Source organism: Atta cephalotes (assembly GCF_000143395.1).
Source record: "Atta cephalotes unplaced genomic scaffold scaffold00002, whole genome shotgun sequence".
NCBI lineage: Eukaryota > Metazoa > Arthropoda > Insecta > Hymenoptera > Formicidae > Atta > Atta cephalotes.
The window spans coordinates 4,634,888-4,648,842 of NW_012130066.1; the positions used below are offsets into that span (position 1 = coordinate 4,634,888).

At 24.6% G+C, this 13,955-nt stretch overlaps 2 protein-coding genes across 2 annotated transcripts in view; both read right to left on the reverse strand.

Annotated features, from left to right (window-relative positions):
• Positions 1–4,334, reverse strand: part of LOC105623275 (odorant receptor Or1-like) — a 5,222-nt gene extending 888 nt beyond the window's left edge. The window contains exons 1-7 of the mRNA XM_012204677.1: positions 4,069–4,334; positions 3,513–3,848; positions 3,107–3,311; positions 2,848–3,003; positions 2,511–2,559; positions 1,195–1,543; positions 194–529 (exon numbers count right to left, since the gene is read on the reverse strand). Of these exons, the coding sequence (XP_012060067.1) occupies positions 194–529; positions 1,195–1,543; positions 2,511–2,559; positions 2,848–3,003; positions 3,107–3,311; positions 3,513–3,848; positions 4,069–4,316 (1,679 nt within the window). The 5' untranslated portion in view covers positions 4,317–4,334. The remainder of the gene's footprint in view (positions 1–193; positions 530–1,194; positions 1,544–2,510; positions 2,560–2,847; positions 3,004–3,106; positions 3,312–3,512; positions 3,849–4,068) is intronic.
• A 1,327-nt stretch (positions 4,335–5,661) lies between these two features.
• LOC105623286 (odorant receptor 94b-like) lies at positions 5,662–11,949 on the reverse strand. The gene is made up of 6 exons (XM_012204688.1): positions 11,588–11,949; positions 7,897–8,232; positions 6,828–7,163; positions 6,311–6,515; positions 6,041–6,196; positions 5,662–5,709 (listed from the first exon to the last, which is right to left on the reverse strand). Exons 1-6 carry the CDS (start codon positions 11,947–11,949, stop codon positions 5,662–5,664), a joined length of 1,443 nt encoding a protein of 480 aa, XP_012060078.1.
• Between the last annotated feature and the right edge of the window lie 2,006 nt (positions 11,950–13,955).

Consider the following 13,955-nt stretch of genomic DNA (forward strand, 5'->3'; position numbering starts at 1 on the left):
CTATATTTGTACGACGTACGTAAATAATAGTACTACTATGTATGTCTTATTAATACACACAATATATATATTAATATTATCTATCGTAGTTAATATATCATATATATATATATATATATATATATATATATATATATAATATATAAATAATTGTATTATATAAAAGTATATTATATTATATATAAATACAAACTCGAAAATACGATTATGTTGTAGAATGCACTCAGAAAGAATACCAGGCTCATATGCTATTCTTCTCAAACGAGATTCTAATATTTTGATTTGGCAGCAAATGTGTACCAATAATCCACAAATCAGGCCATCGCAAGCAACATGTAGGACAGATCCGATTATTAAACTTATCAATTGATGAGCATATGTGATGTAAAATAAGATTGACGATGAATAATCATACGGTAACCAGGCTCTGAATGTCAATGTCCGTCTTCTAAAGTCCGTGAGTAACGATGTTAACGTAATGCATACGCAAGTCGTTTCAACCAAAATTGCGTAATGTATCGTGTTTGCTCTGAAAAATAACTGTAGACATTGTTGCGTTTCATTTGTAATTCAATGTCTTATTTAATATCAATTTTCCTATTATATAATTTTTTCTTAATATATAATTTTAATAATTATAATATTGCACTTTACATTATATAAAGGCATAAAAAAATATGACAGCCTTATCAGAATCAGAATATTTAAATCAGAAATATTTAAATCTCAAACTTTTATTTTAATTAAATGACGTGTTAGATATAATTAAGCAATTAATTTTAATAATAAAAATAGAATGTCTTATTTTAAAAGTGGTAACAGTTGATTATGATCTTGAAAACGAAGTATTTTCTAAAAAAAAGTTTCAGATAGGTATTATATGATTTGAAGGAAAATAAATAATGATATCAATTTCTTTTTAATCGATTTTTTTAGTTTATATAAAAATCAATGTCATTTTTTAATCTGTCAAATTGTCTCATTTTTTACGTAATATAATTTTCTGAATCTTATTTTGCATACAGTATCAAAATAGAGTTATCGAAAAATTAATATGACATACCCCTTTTAACATACCCCTAAATTATACAATTTCGTCTAAATATTTTTCCCAAAAACTTTTTTACTTTTTTTGGATATAATGAACTTAAATGAAACATTCTTTATAACTTTTTACATTTTCAGGAAACTTACTGTACGCCCTTATCAAATTTGTTGTGAATTTCCATTTCTTCCGGTTCCAATGGTCTACACGGTGTTTCCATGAGAATGTTTATTAACAAAGCAATATTTTTGCGATTTATCAACATACTAAGCATCTTACAACAAGATACAATCATTGCAAGTAACATGTAGAAATTATCAGTGAAATCGTCCGCATTATCCACAGTAAGAATAATATCCAGTAATTGTGATAAAGTAAACGTGTTTATTAACACAAGCACGAAAAATGTGTGCATATGATAGATTACACGTTTACATGACGATGTCCAAGAATCCGGTCGCCAACAACCACAAATAGTTAGAAATTTAAAAGTCGAATCTAATACTTGCATTTTAGTATTTCTCAGTTTATAATAATTATATACATCATGAAAATTAAATGATAACAAAAGTTTACATACATTTACTATTTATATTTTTCACATTCTTCTTTAATCATAAAATTTTAGATATATACTGATTAAAAAAATTAAGCAATTAATTTTCTCAGATATCTTTATAAAAACAAATACAAAAATTTGTCGAATAAAACTCTAAGTTATAATAAAATTATTTGCACGAATATTAATCTAACATGCGACAAATTCTTTAGAACAACAATTATAGAATGTCTATAGATTTGCGAATTTCTAGTGAAGATCCTCGTTTAACTTATCCCTCCTTATACGATAGTTTTTAATATTTAATTTGTAACCACAGTCCCTCATGTGCAACACGAATGCTAAACACAGACTTTATTTGATGGTAGTACACTGTATTAATACGTTCAAAATAAATTATATGTTAGAACTGCTATGGAAGGAAAAAAATGACAACAAATGTCGCATAAGCGAGCTGTACGCCGCATAAAGTACTGACATTGGTTACTCCCACTTTTTACTAGGAAATATTTAATATTCTAGGAAATATTACTTCTACTTAGAAATAATAAAAATATTGATTTATTATTCGAATAATTCCAAAGGCAATAGATTTTCTCTCCCTGTTTAATCCCTTTTAATTTAATACAAATGCAACCTCTAATAATACAATTATTTGTGCAATGTAAATAAAATCCGCACATTAAATGAGTTGTAATAGAAATTGTAGTATATAAATATTTTAATTTTTTTCTGTTTATGATATCAATAATACGAGAGATAATTATCTGTATTATATGATAATAAGATTTTATAAATGTATACATGTGATATTCATATTTACATATTTGTGATATAGATTCACATTGCGTTGATATTTTTACTACACTATCATGTTATATTTTTACTACATCTAACATTATGAACCTTGTGTTTGCTTAAGTATATTATAAGCCGAATACGATGTCTTGAGCAACTACAACAGAAATTATTACTAACGTTATTTTAGATAAATTATATTTGAATATATATGAATTTTATTTAATTAGTTCTTATCTTACATTTATAATTAATATATGATTAATTATAATAAATTTTTTTGTTAAATATACTAAATATTTAAATTATTATTAATATAAACAAATATTTATTTTAATTTGATATTATTTTTTATTAAAAAACAGAAAACACTTTTAATATTAAAATTTTATTTAATTTAATGATCTCTACTTAATTATATATAATGGCACATTACAATACTAACACCCACAAATGAATCCAGATTCATAGAAATAACACAGGCACTAGTAAATTCAATTGGTACTACAGCACGTCTCATGACCATTAGTAAAGTTTTCTGAGCAGTTTCATTGAATTTAAACCATTCCATCTCGAATATGTTATTTATCAACTGTCGACTCTATATATTAACAATCAAGAAAAAGAGAAAAGACCCGTATATTTATTTTATCTATATATTAAATATTAAAATAAAAAAATACTTATTTTAAAAGTTCACATACTCTCAATTTAACTTCGTTTCCGTACCAACAATAGAAAAAGATTTGTGACAGCATAGAGCACGTATACATTATTAACTGCATATATTTTGTTCTTAATGCTGTTGACTTGGTAAATTGGTATAGATTAAAACACATCACCAATGTACTTACAACAAACTGGATAAATATAGTTATCCTGAATTTTTTGTTTACTATACGAGCAAACCTAAAATTAATAAAAAGTAATATTGCAATTTTTAAATTAATAAAATCTATATAGGTTTTTTTTCCAAAAATCATGGTATAATGATTCGAGAAGGGAATGATTTTATAGAAAAATAAATTGGAAACGTAGTAAAAAGTCTGTGCTACATCGTACATCTTAATAATAAAAATATATCTATTTTCAGCATAATTGAAAACAAACTTGAATATGTTGTTGTGCTGAAGAACACATTCGCGGAGAATATTAGGATCACGTGCGCTTTTCCTCAGACGATGTTCCAATATCTCTATCTGACAGCAAATGTGCACCAGGAATCCGCATATGAGACTATCGCAAGCCACATGATGTACAGATCCCATTGTAAAACTTATCAATTGATGAGCGTATACAAATGGAAAAAGTTGTGACGAGGAATAGTCAAATGGCAGCCACGCTCGGAACGTCAAATTTCCTTTCTTGAATTCAGTTAATAACGATGTCACGGCAACAGACAAACACGTTGTCTCGACCAAGATAGTATAGTAAAGCGTATTTGATCTGTAAAACGACTATAGACGTTTTCGCATTTCATTTTTTATTCAATATTTTTAGTTACATTTTTTTTCTTTAAGTTAAAGCATTACGTCTGATTTATTCATTTAAATAAAAACAATCTTAATTATTATATAAGAAAGCACTCAACTAATTTATTTTAATTATATCTTAATTATGTATTAGAAAAGAGCATTGATAGTTGATGCTAGCTCGCGATGCTTACTGTATGAGTTTTTCGAATTTCTGTCGAATCTTCATCTCGTCGGGTTCAACCGGTCGAAACGGTTTTCTCATAAGAGTTTTGATTAACATCTCAATGTTGCTACGATTCATCAACAGAGCGAGCATCTTACAGCAAGAAACGATCATAGCGAGTAGCACGTAGAAATTATCGGTGAAATCGTTGGAATTATCCACGATTATAATAAGATCCATCAATTGCGATAGCATAAAAGTGTATATTAGTAACATTACGAAAATAGTATACACATGATAAACTAACCGTTTGTATGGAGTCGGCCAAGAATCCAGTCGTCCACAACCGCAAATCATCAATATTTTGAACGTAAAGGTCAGTATGAACATCTTTAATATCTTCTGTTATCTTCTTTGATGTTATTTATTAATCTCGCCTTCAAAAATAATTATAATAAATTATAATAAAATAATTATAATAAATTATTTACTTTATATTTTTGTACATATATACACAAAAATACACAGTTAAAATTTTGTTGTACTGTTGAAGTTTTGAAAAATTTAGATATTGAATAATTCTTTATTTCAATTAATCAGATTTCAAACATTTTATAACATTATCAATCAATTGATTACAAATCTATACATATGTATAATAATATGCGTAAATTGATAATTAAATAATGATAATTACATCATAAACGACAATTTTCTTATATTATTTGGTAATAAATAATATTATAAGAAAATTCATATTATGAGAAGAATTATCTTACGATATAATGTGATATGCAATAAAATCTTACAGTAAACTGATTGGTTATTAAATGTTGTCTATAACTTCACGATCTTCGTGCAATAATACAGCTTATCCAACTATTCCTTTTGATAACTTTTATTATTCAAATTGCAATTGTGTTCTTCATATAATACTATTTTCATACTCTCGACTAAACACAGACTTGATAATATTAAAATATTATGACATAATAATACTTCACGTGAATTATGTTTTGTGATATTGCATGTTAGAAAACAGAACAGAGGAATAAAAAATAATAACCCTCGGATGTCGAGTCCAGCTCTCCGTACTTACTCTTCATAAAATATTAACGTCAATAACTCTCTCGTATACTTCAACCAAAAACTATTTAATTCATGAAGGCATAAATTTGCCATATTGTGAATGATAAATTTTTCTTCCTTGTATTGATTTTGCTGCTTTCTGATTTTTGATAGTTTATGTATAGTCTATGACGTGTGCATGTGTATATATACATAGTAAAATATTACTCAAATTCATAAGAATATATATATATATTTCGATTAGTGCACAAGTAAAAATAATATTGTATAATCATCATTAGTAAACATTCTAAGATTCTATAATTAACGTAAATTCTAATTGTAAGTTTTTCTCCTTAAATATCTCTCTATTCAAATAACATTATAAAAAAATTATGTTATCATTGCCGAATAAAATCATCTGATATAACTGTTTAATGTTTCTCTGCATACATATTAGTAATGCAAATCCATATTATTATAATCACCTTAATAATAATTTGTATTGAAAGAAATAAAGTAAAATTCTTCTTTTATTTTGTTTTTGCCGCTCTTACATTTGTTTCAATACATTGTAAGCTGAATATGATGTCTTGAGTAACTGCAATTAAGATTATTAATTATGATATTTTAAAAAACTAAATATACATATAGCCAATAATATTAATTATACTAAAATTATTGAAAAATTCTTCTAATTTATTATTTTCAAATTTGTACCTTATTATTATTATTATTATTATTTTTTACATAAATAGGAAAAATATATTTAGTACATTGAAATTGCATGCTTTTGATAAGAATAATATTTAATTCTAGTTTTAATTGAATAATAATTCTTTAAAGAATTTTAATGGAGATAGATCTAATATTAAATATTTTACTTATAATTAAATTATTAGTTACGTGTAAGAATAAATTTTAATACCAACACCCACAAATGAATCAAGATTCATCGAGATAACATAAGCACTAGTAAGTTCGATTGGTCTTGAACTTCGTCTCATAATCATTAATAAAGATTGTTTAGTTTGTTTGTTTAATTCAAACCACTCCATTTCAAATATGCTATTAATCAATTGACGACTCTACAATTAAAACCCATCACTCATTTTGTTTACGCAATATACAGTATTAAATATCAGTAACAGATACATGTTTTATATATATATATATATATATATATATATATGTATATATACCTTTAACATAACTTCATTACCATACCAGCAATAAAAAAAGATTTGTGATAGCATGCAGCCCATATACATCATTAATTGCATATACTGTGCTCTTGACGCTGTTGATTTGGTAAATTGATAAAGAATGACACATACTACTAACATACTCACAACAAATTGTATAACAATAGTCAATCTAAATTTTTCATTCATCAGACGAGCAAACCTAAAATTCAAATCGGATATTGTAACCTTCTTTAATTATTATAATTAAATATACAATAACATGAAATGATTTTTCTAAAAACTAATAAAAATTATTATAAAATAATACAAATAGTGTGTGTTGTGAGAAAAATAAAGATAAACTAAATAAATTAAATCTAAATACATAAAAAATATATTTAATATTGTCAAAAGTATGAAAACACTTCATTTCTTCTCTTTAAGTAATACTATATAAATAGCAATACAATATAATATATCAGGGTAGATTTAAAATATTTATTGTACGTAATATTAGTTACATAAAACCAACTTGAATAAATGATTATGCTGCAGGACGGATTTGCGAAGAATATCTTGATCATGTGCGACTTTTTGCAAACGGCATTCAATTATTTCTATCTGACAGCAAACATGCACCAATAATCCACATATTAGACCGTCGCAAGCAACATGGAGAATAGATCCAGCTGTCAAACTTATCAACTGATGTGCGTATACAATATGAAACAGTGATGACGAAGAATAGTCGAATGGCAACCATGCCCTGAATGTTAATCTTCCTTTTCTAAATTCTGTTAGCAATGATGTCACAGCTATGCACAGACATGTTGTTTCAACCCAAACTGCATAGAAAAGCGTATTTGTCCTGTAAGATATCTATTTATAGAAATTTTTTCGTTTTATCTAAGATTTTTACTTAAACTTTATGCAATTTGTAATATTTCTTCCTAATTATATACTAGTAAACATCAAAACGTTAACATACATCGCCAGTTTTAATAAATAATTTATATTAATTAATGTATGTATTGTATATATACAGATATGTTAGAAAAAGTTATAAATTTAATCATTTACCAAAAATTAACATTAATAATCATTAGACTCCCAATTATGAGTACATGTAAAAATATAAATTATTTATATACATTAAATATTTAAATATTCTAAAAATTTAAATGCTACAAATTAATTAAAAATTAATTAAATTTTTTTATTTGATTTATAACATTTCTAAGAATTAACTAAATTTTAATTGTAACTCAATAGAGAAATCTGTGAAATTAATTTTTAACTAGGAACACACAAATGTACATATACAGCTCAATTCGAATACGTATAATTCTTATAAAATACATTGTATAATAGAAAATTTGTTTAATTTAAACGTTAAGATATTAAGAAATATAATGGTACCAAATGTACATATTTTTTCTAATAAAAAAATGATAAGCAATGGAAAATAAAAAAAGATTGAAAAAAAGTTGAGTATAACATACCGAAAAATCGTTAAGGATTAAACGTGATATGCACTTTTAATTATAGTTTACTAAAAAAAAAGATTTTATCCAAGAAAATTGTTGTATAATAGTACTCACTGTACATGTTTATCGAATTTCTGCTGAATTTTGATTTCGTCGGACTGGATCGGTTTACAGGGTTTCCTTACAAGAATATCGATTAGTATCGCAATATTACTGCGATTCATCAACAGAGTGAACATCTTACAACAGGAAACAATCATTGCGAGTAGCATGTAAAAATTATCAGTAAAATCGTCGGGATTGTCCACGGTTAAAATTAAATCCATCAATTGCGATAGCATAAATGTATGTATAAGTAGCAATATCAAAATAGTGTAGAAATGATAAACTAACCGTTTACATAGTGTCGTGCAAGAATCTGGTATCCAGCATCCGCAAATCATTAATATTCTAAACGTAAAATTTAATACTTGCATCTTTAATTTTTAATTTATTTCTATTGCAAATATCATTGACTGTCCTCCAAATAAAGCGTATACTTGTAAATCATTTGTTAAAACTTGTATAATATTCTCTTTTATTTTATGTATATTATATTTTGTATAATATTCTCTTTTTAATTTCCTTATTTTAAATATTAAAATATGAAATCCCAAATATATATCTTGCAATATATAACAATTACTTAAAAATATGCTCGAAAATATTCGTATATAACAATAAATTGATATTGCTAAATTTCAATTCAACAATTTTCACTATTTATAGATAATGTTATAATAAAAATATTTTCTTAGAACATATGATACATAGTGAGCTCTTGAGAAAAACTGACGACCGTAGCCTTACGTCTATAGCCTTACGGTCTTTCTAATGACAACGTGCTTTGCCTAACTCCCCCTTTCATATGTGTTGTACGACAATTTTCATTATTCAGATTGCTGCTATGCCCTTCAGATAATAATATTTTCATGCATCCCACCCATTCTGCCCTGTGTAGTTTTTTTTTCTGGTAATAGGATATAGAGAAGATCACTCAATATTATATCTTAACATAATAGTACTTAATGAGAAATAAAGTATTAAAAAGCAGAACTACAAAACAAAAAAAATCGAGAAATAATTTATTAAATCATAATGTAACTGGTAATCAATTTTACAGCTTTATATTGATTTTTATGACGACAATTTCTATTTGAACATTCTATAACTTACAAACATTGTAAGAAGCCGCACTTTACATATATATATTGTACATTTCAAAAGTTACTTCAAAAGCTTAAAAATTTAAATTTTTTAGAAAACGGAAAAATTATTTGTAACAAAAATTTATTGATTAATCAATCATATCGATATAGAGAGAGAAAAAAATATGTTTTTATCATAATCAAATGTCATTTTCGTATCACAATCTTTACAAAAATTACTTTTAAGATATAACTCTATTTGAATTGATTCTTTATATTAATTTTTGATGATCAACAAAATAATGTTATACTTGAACTCATTTATAACAATCCAAAAATCATTTCTTGAGCTGTGTCATTTCTTAAATAAAGGAGCATAAAATACTAATTAGATAATACAAATACGAATGCAAAACGTAAGTAAAAAATTGTTGCAGAGTATTTAATAAAAAATTACATGATTTCAGATCACTTATACACCTTTTTAAAATGAAGGAAAGTGATTGTGTGTATAGGTCTGAAACATTATGTATATCTAATACAAACAAAAATAAACATATACTATTTAAATTGTATTTCTTTTCTCTAATAACATTAATATATTTAGATTAATATTATTAATATTATATGAAAATTAATTATAATCAATTATTAATTAATGATAATCAATTATTAATATTGAATGAAATATTTATTTATTTTAATTTCTATTTTATTTTCATGAAAAATCTATGATGTATATGTAACAACGAATATGTATAACAATTTTCCTAGTTAGCTTTGTCATTTTGCGTTTGCTGAAGTATATTGTAGGTCGAATACGATGTCTTAAGCAACTGCAATGTACAAAATCATTTTGTGTTTCACATAAGTTAAAAATATATTTAATAATTTAATATTTATACTTTAAAAATAAATAGACATTTTTAATTATCATAAAATAATTATCATAATATAAAAATTAATGATTTATACTAACACCCACAAACGAATCTAGATTCATAGATATAATATAAGCGCTATTGAATTCGATTGGCATTCTACTACGTAATGCAATTGTTAATAAATCCTTTTTTATATCTTGTCTTAATGTAAACCATTCCATTTCAAATAGATCATTGACTAATTGTAAACTCTATTTAAAATGAAAATGATTATTTATTAAGGTCTTAATTATAACAAAAAAAGATTTAATTAATACGCAAATTGCATACATAATTTTTGTGCACTTTAAAAAGCATTTTATACTTCAGTATAAATAAAATATGTACATTATATGTATATTTATCAATATATATTGTATCTAGATAATATAAAAAATAAAAAATTAATAAATAAAAACTAATTAATAATTAGGAACATTAACATAGGGAAATATCTATTCTAAAAAAAAATGTATATTACCTTCAATTTTACTTCATTTGCGTACCAGCAATACAAAAAGATTTGTGTCAGCATGCACGACATATACATTCCTAATTCAACGAATTTTCCGCTTGTCTTAGTTAATTGATATAAAGTAAAGCACACCACTAATGTACTTACTATGAACTGAAAAGTGATAGTAAACCTAAATTTTTTGTTCAATAGAAACGCAAATCTGAAATCAATTGAACACATTTTAACATATTTTATTATTGATGGAAATATTTAAAAAATATAAAAATTAAAAGTTACAATGTATAAACATTTTTGATTTGTGATGTACAAAGAAATAAAAATTTTAAACAAGTTTAAAAATATGTTAAATAAATTATTCAGATAGAAAGACATTTATTCAACTTGTTTACGTATATTAAAAAAATATTTAAAGAATAATTATAAAAACGAACTTAAATAAAAGATTGTGTTGAATAACACAATCGCGAAGTATTTCTGGATTATGTGCAATATTTTTCAAACGACAACTTAATATTTCTAATTGACAGCATATATGCAACAATAATCCGCAAATAAGACTATCGCAAGCAACATGTAAAACAGATCCAACTGTCAAACTTATTAATTGATGAAAATACGTAAAATGAAAAAGCATTGTTGAGGAGTAATCAAATGGCAGCCACGCTCTGAATGTTAATTTTTCTTTTTTGTAATCCGTGAGCAAAGATGCTACAGCCGTGGATGCACATGTTAATTCAACTAGGATCATATAATACAGAGTATTTGTCCTGTAAAACAGCTGCATGCATTTCATTTTGATATTCAACGCTTTCTTTAATGATAATCTCTCTTTCATACTTTTTATCAAGATAACTTCTAGTTAAATAAATCTGTTAATTTTTCAAATTGAAAAGTTAGTAGTACACAATTTTAATTCTTTAAACAATAATTTTGATAAGAAACAATGTATATTACATATTAATTGTTTGTTAAAAAAAGAATGTATTAAAAGAATTATTATAAGTTATAAAATTACAAAATTTCTAAGAAAATACAAAAAATAATATTGTTGAAAAATAGTATTCTTAATACTCTTTAATAAACTTAATTAATAAGATATTATACATTTTAATCAAATTTTATATCAATCTTTTAAGAAAATATAAATTGTTTAATTCTTTAGTATATAATTAAATGTGAAATATAAATACAAAATGATTGTCTTGCAATGTACTTACTCAATTAGCTTATTGTATTTATGTTGTATTTCTATTTCGACTGTATCACATGCTTTGCACGGTTTATTGATAAGAATATTTGTAAGCATGGTGATATTATTACGATTTATTAACAGGCTAAACATTTTGAAACAAGAAACAATCATGGCAAGCAGCATGTAAAAGTTATCCATGAAATCTTCCGAATTGTCAACGATCAGAATTATATCCAAGAATTGCGACAATGTAAATGTATTTATCAGTAAAAGTATAAAAATAGTGTACACGTGATATATTAATCGTCGATGTGGAGACATCCAAGAATTCGGTATCCAACAACCGCAACTCGATAAAATTTTAAATGTAAATTCTAATAAGCTCATTTTAACTTTGATTTCGTCTATCTTTTTACTTTAAAAATTGTTTTTTACAACAAAGAAGTAATTTATCAAAAATTTTACATTCTTTGTTGTGCGTTATATAATTATTTATTATAAATTAATTTAGCAAACAAATTACATGTTACTAAAAACTAATTGTTAATTAATTTCGTTAAGAATGGCTATAGCTGTAGTAACAAAGTTAATATTATAGTGATATTGCAATGCACAGTGAAATCTTGAGAGACTGACGATCACCAAATGTCTATAGTCTCTTGTAAAAAGACTCTCGCAGTTTTCCGATAATAATACGATATATCCTCCTCCTCCTTCAATTTCCTCCCTCAAGAATTTTTATTATTTAGACTATAATTATGTCCTTTGTGTAATAATATTTTCATGCTAAGACAGTGCAATCATTAAATAAAGATATGATATTGTATGAAATCATGATAATGATATTTTATACGAAAAATACTTTGTTGAAATATGTATAAGAACTATAAGTTCTAATCGAAGAATAAAAAACAGAAATTGAAAATTATGCAATGAATAATGCAATGTTCATATATCGTACATCCATTTGTGTTCCATTCAGTCAAACTTTAATATTCTATCACACTGCAGTAAACCACAATCTTGTAGACACATGCACGTTAATATAAAATAATATGTAAAAATATTTTATATATGGACATGTATCGTAAGTAAAAATACTATAGAAAAAATATACAGTTCAGTAATAACGTTACATCAATTTTTTTATGTAGCATAGCTTCAATAAGCGAACCTATTAATTGATAGAAATACACAAAATATTATCGTTGAAAATATTATCGTTAAATGATAACTCGCTATAAATGTTAACTTTTTTCCCTGTAGGTCATAAAAATTGCTCAATACAATTTCTCATATTAATATCAGAGTAATCATAATGAAAAAAGTGAATTGAAAAAATATGCATTAAGAAGATATTACTAATTAATAGTGTCAATAGGAGAAAATATTGCAAAACTTTTGAGATATCGCGTGTAGTAATCTTATTTAGTACAATCTTATTTAATTTTTATACACATTTGTTTTATACAGAAATTAAAATTGATAAATACAAAATATAAATATTGATTTTCTTCTACTTTTCTTACTACTTTATTATTGCATTTGTTGAAGTATATTGAAAGCAGAATACGATGTCTTGAGCAACTGCAATAAACATTATGCAATAAACATTAATTATTTACTTATCATGTACTTCTATACAAATTAATAATTTTTTTCCTAATAAAATGTATTGAAAATTTCTTTAATATGCAGAAAACTAGAAAAAATCATTATTATGTAAAAAAAACATATAATTTTATTTTTAAAATGTTGATAACTGTTATAAAATTTAAAAAAATTTTTTTTAATTAATTACTATTTTTTAATTAATTACTATTTTAAATCATATAAATTTTACTTGAAACATTTTTTTGAATAAGAAAAAACGTTTTGAACTGTGATTTTCTGATTTAATGAATAAAATCGAATTTTGAAAAAGTTGAACTCAATGATTCTGTTCAAATTGCTCAAAATTCACTCTCTTTTAGCTATTAATTTAAAGTCAATTACTAATTTTAGATTAAAAATAAAGATTTATACTAACACTAACAAATGATTGAAGATTCATAGGGATAACATAAGCACTGGTGAACTCAATAGGTATGATACTACGCATCATAATTATTGACAAATCTTTTTGCGCACGATAATCCAACACAAACCATTCCATTTCGAATATATTGCTGACCAGTTGCCGACTCTATATTTAAAAAATTTTGTTTATTATGTTCCGAAATTTTAATTATAAAGTAAATTTTAATTATAAAGTAAAACAGAGAGATCAAATCTTATATTTTTCTTATAGATTGATCTATATGGAAAAAATATGATAAAATGAAAGAAAATGTGTAACCTAATTCAAAATGTAAATATTTGTATTCTCTCTCTCTCTCTCTCTCTACTCTCTC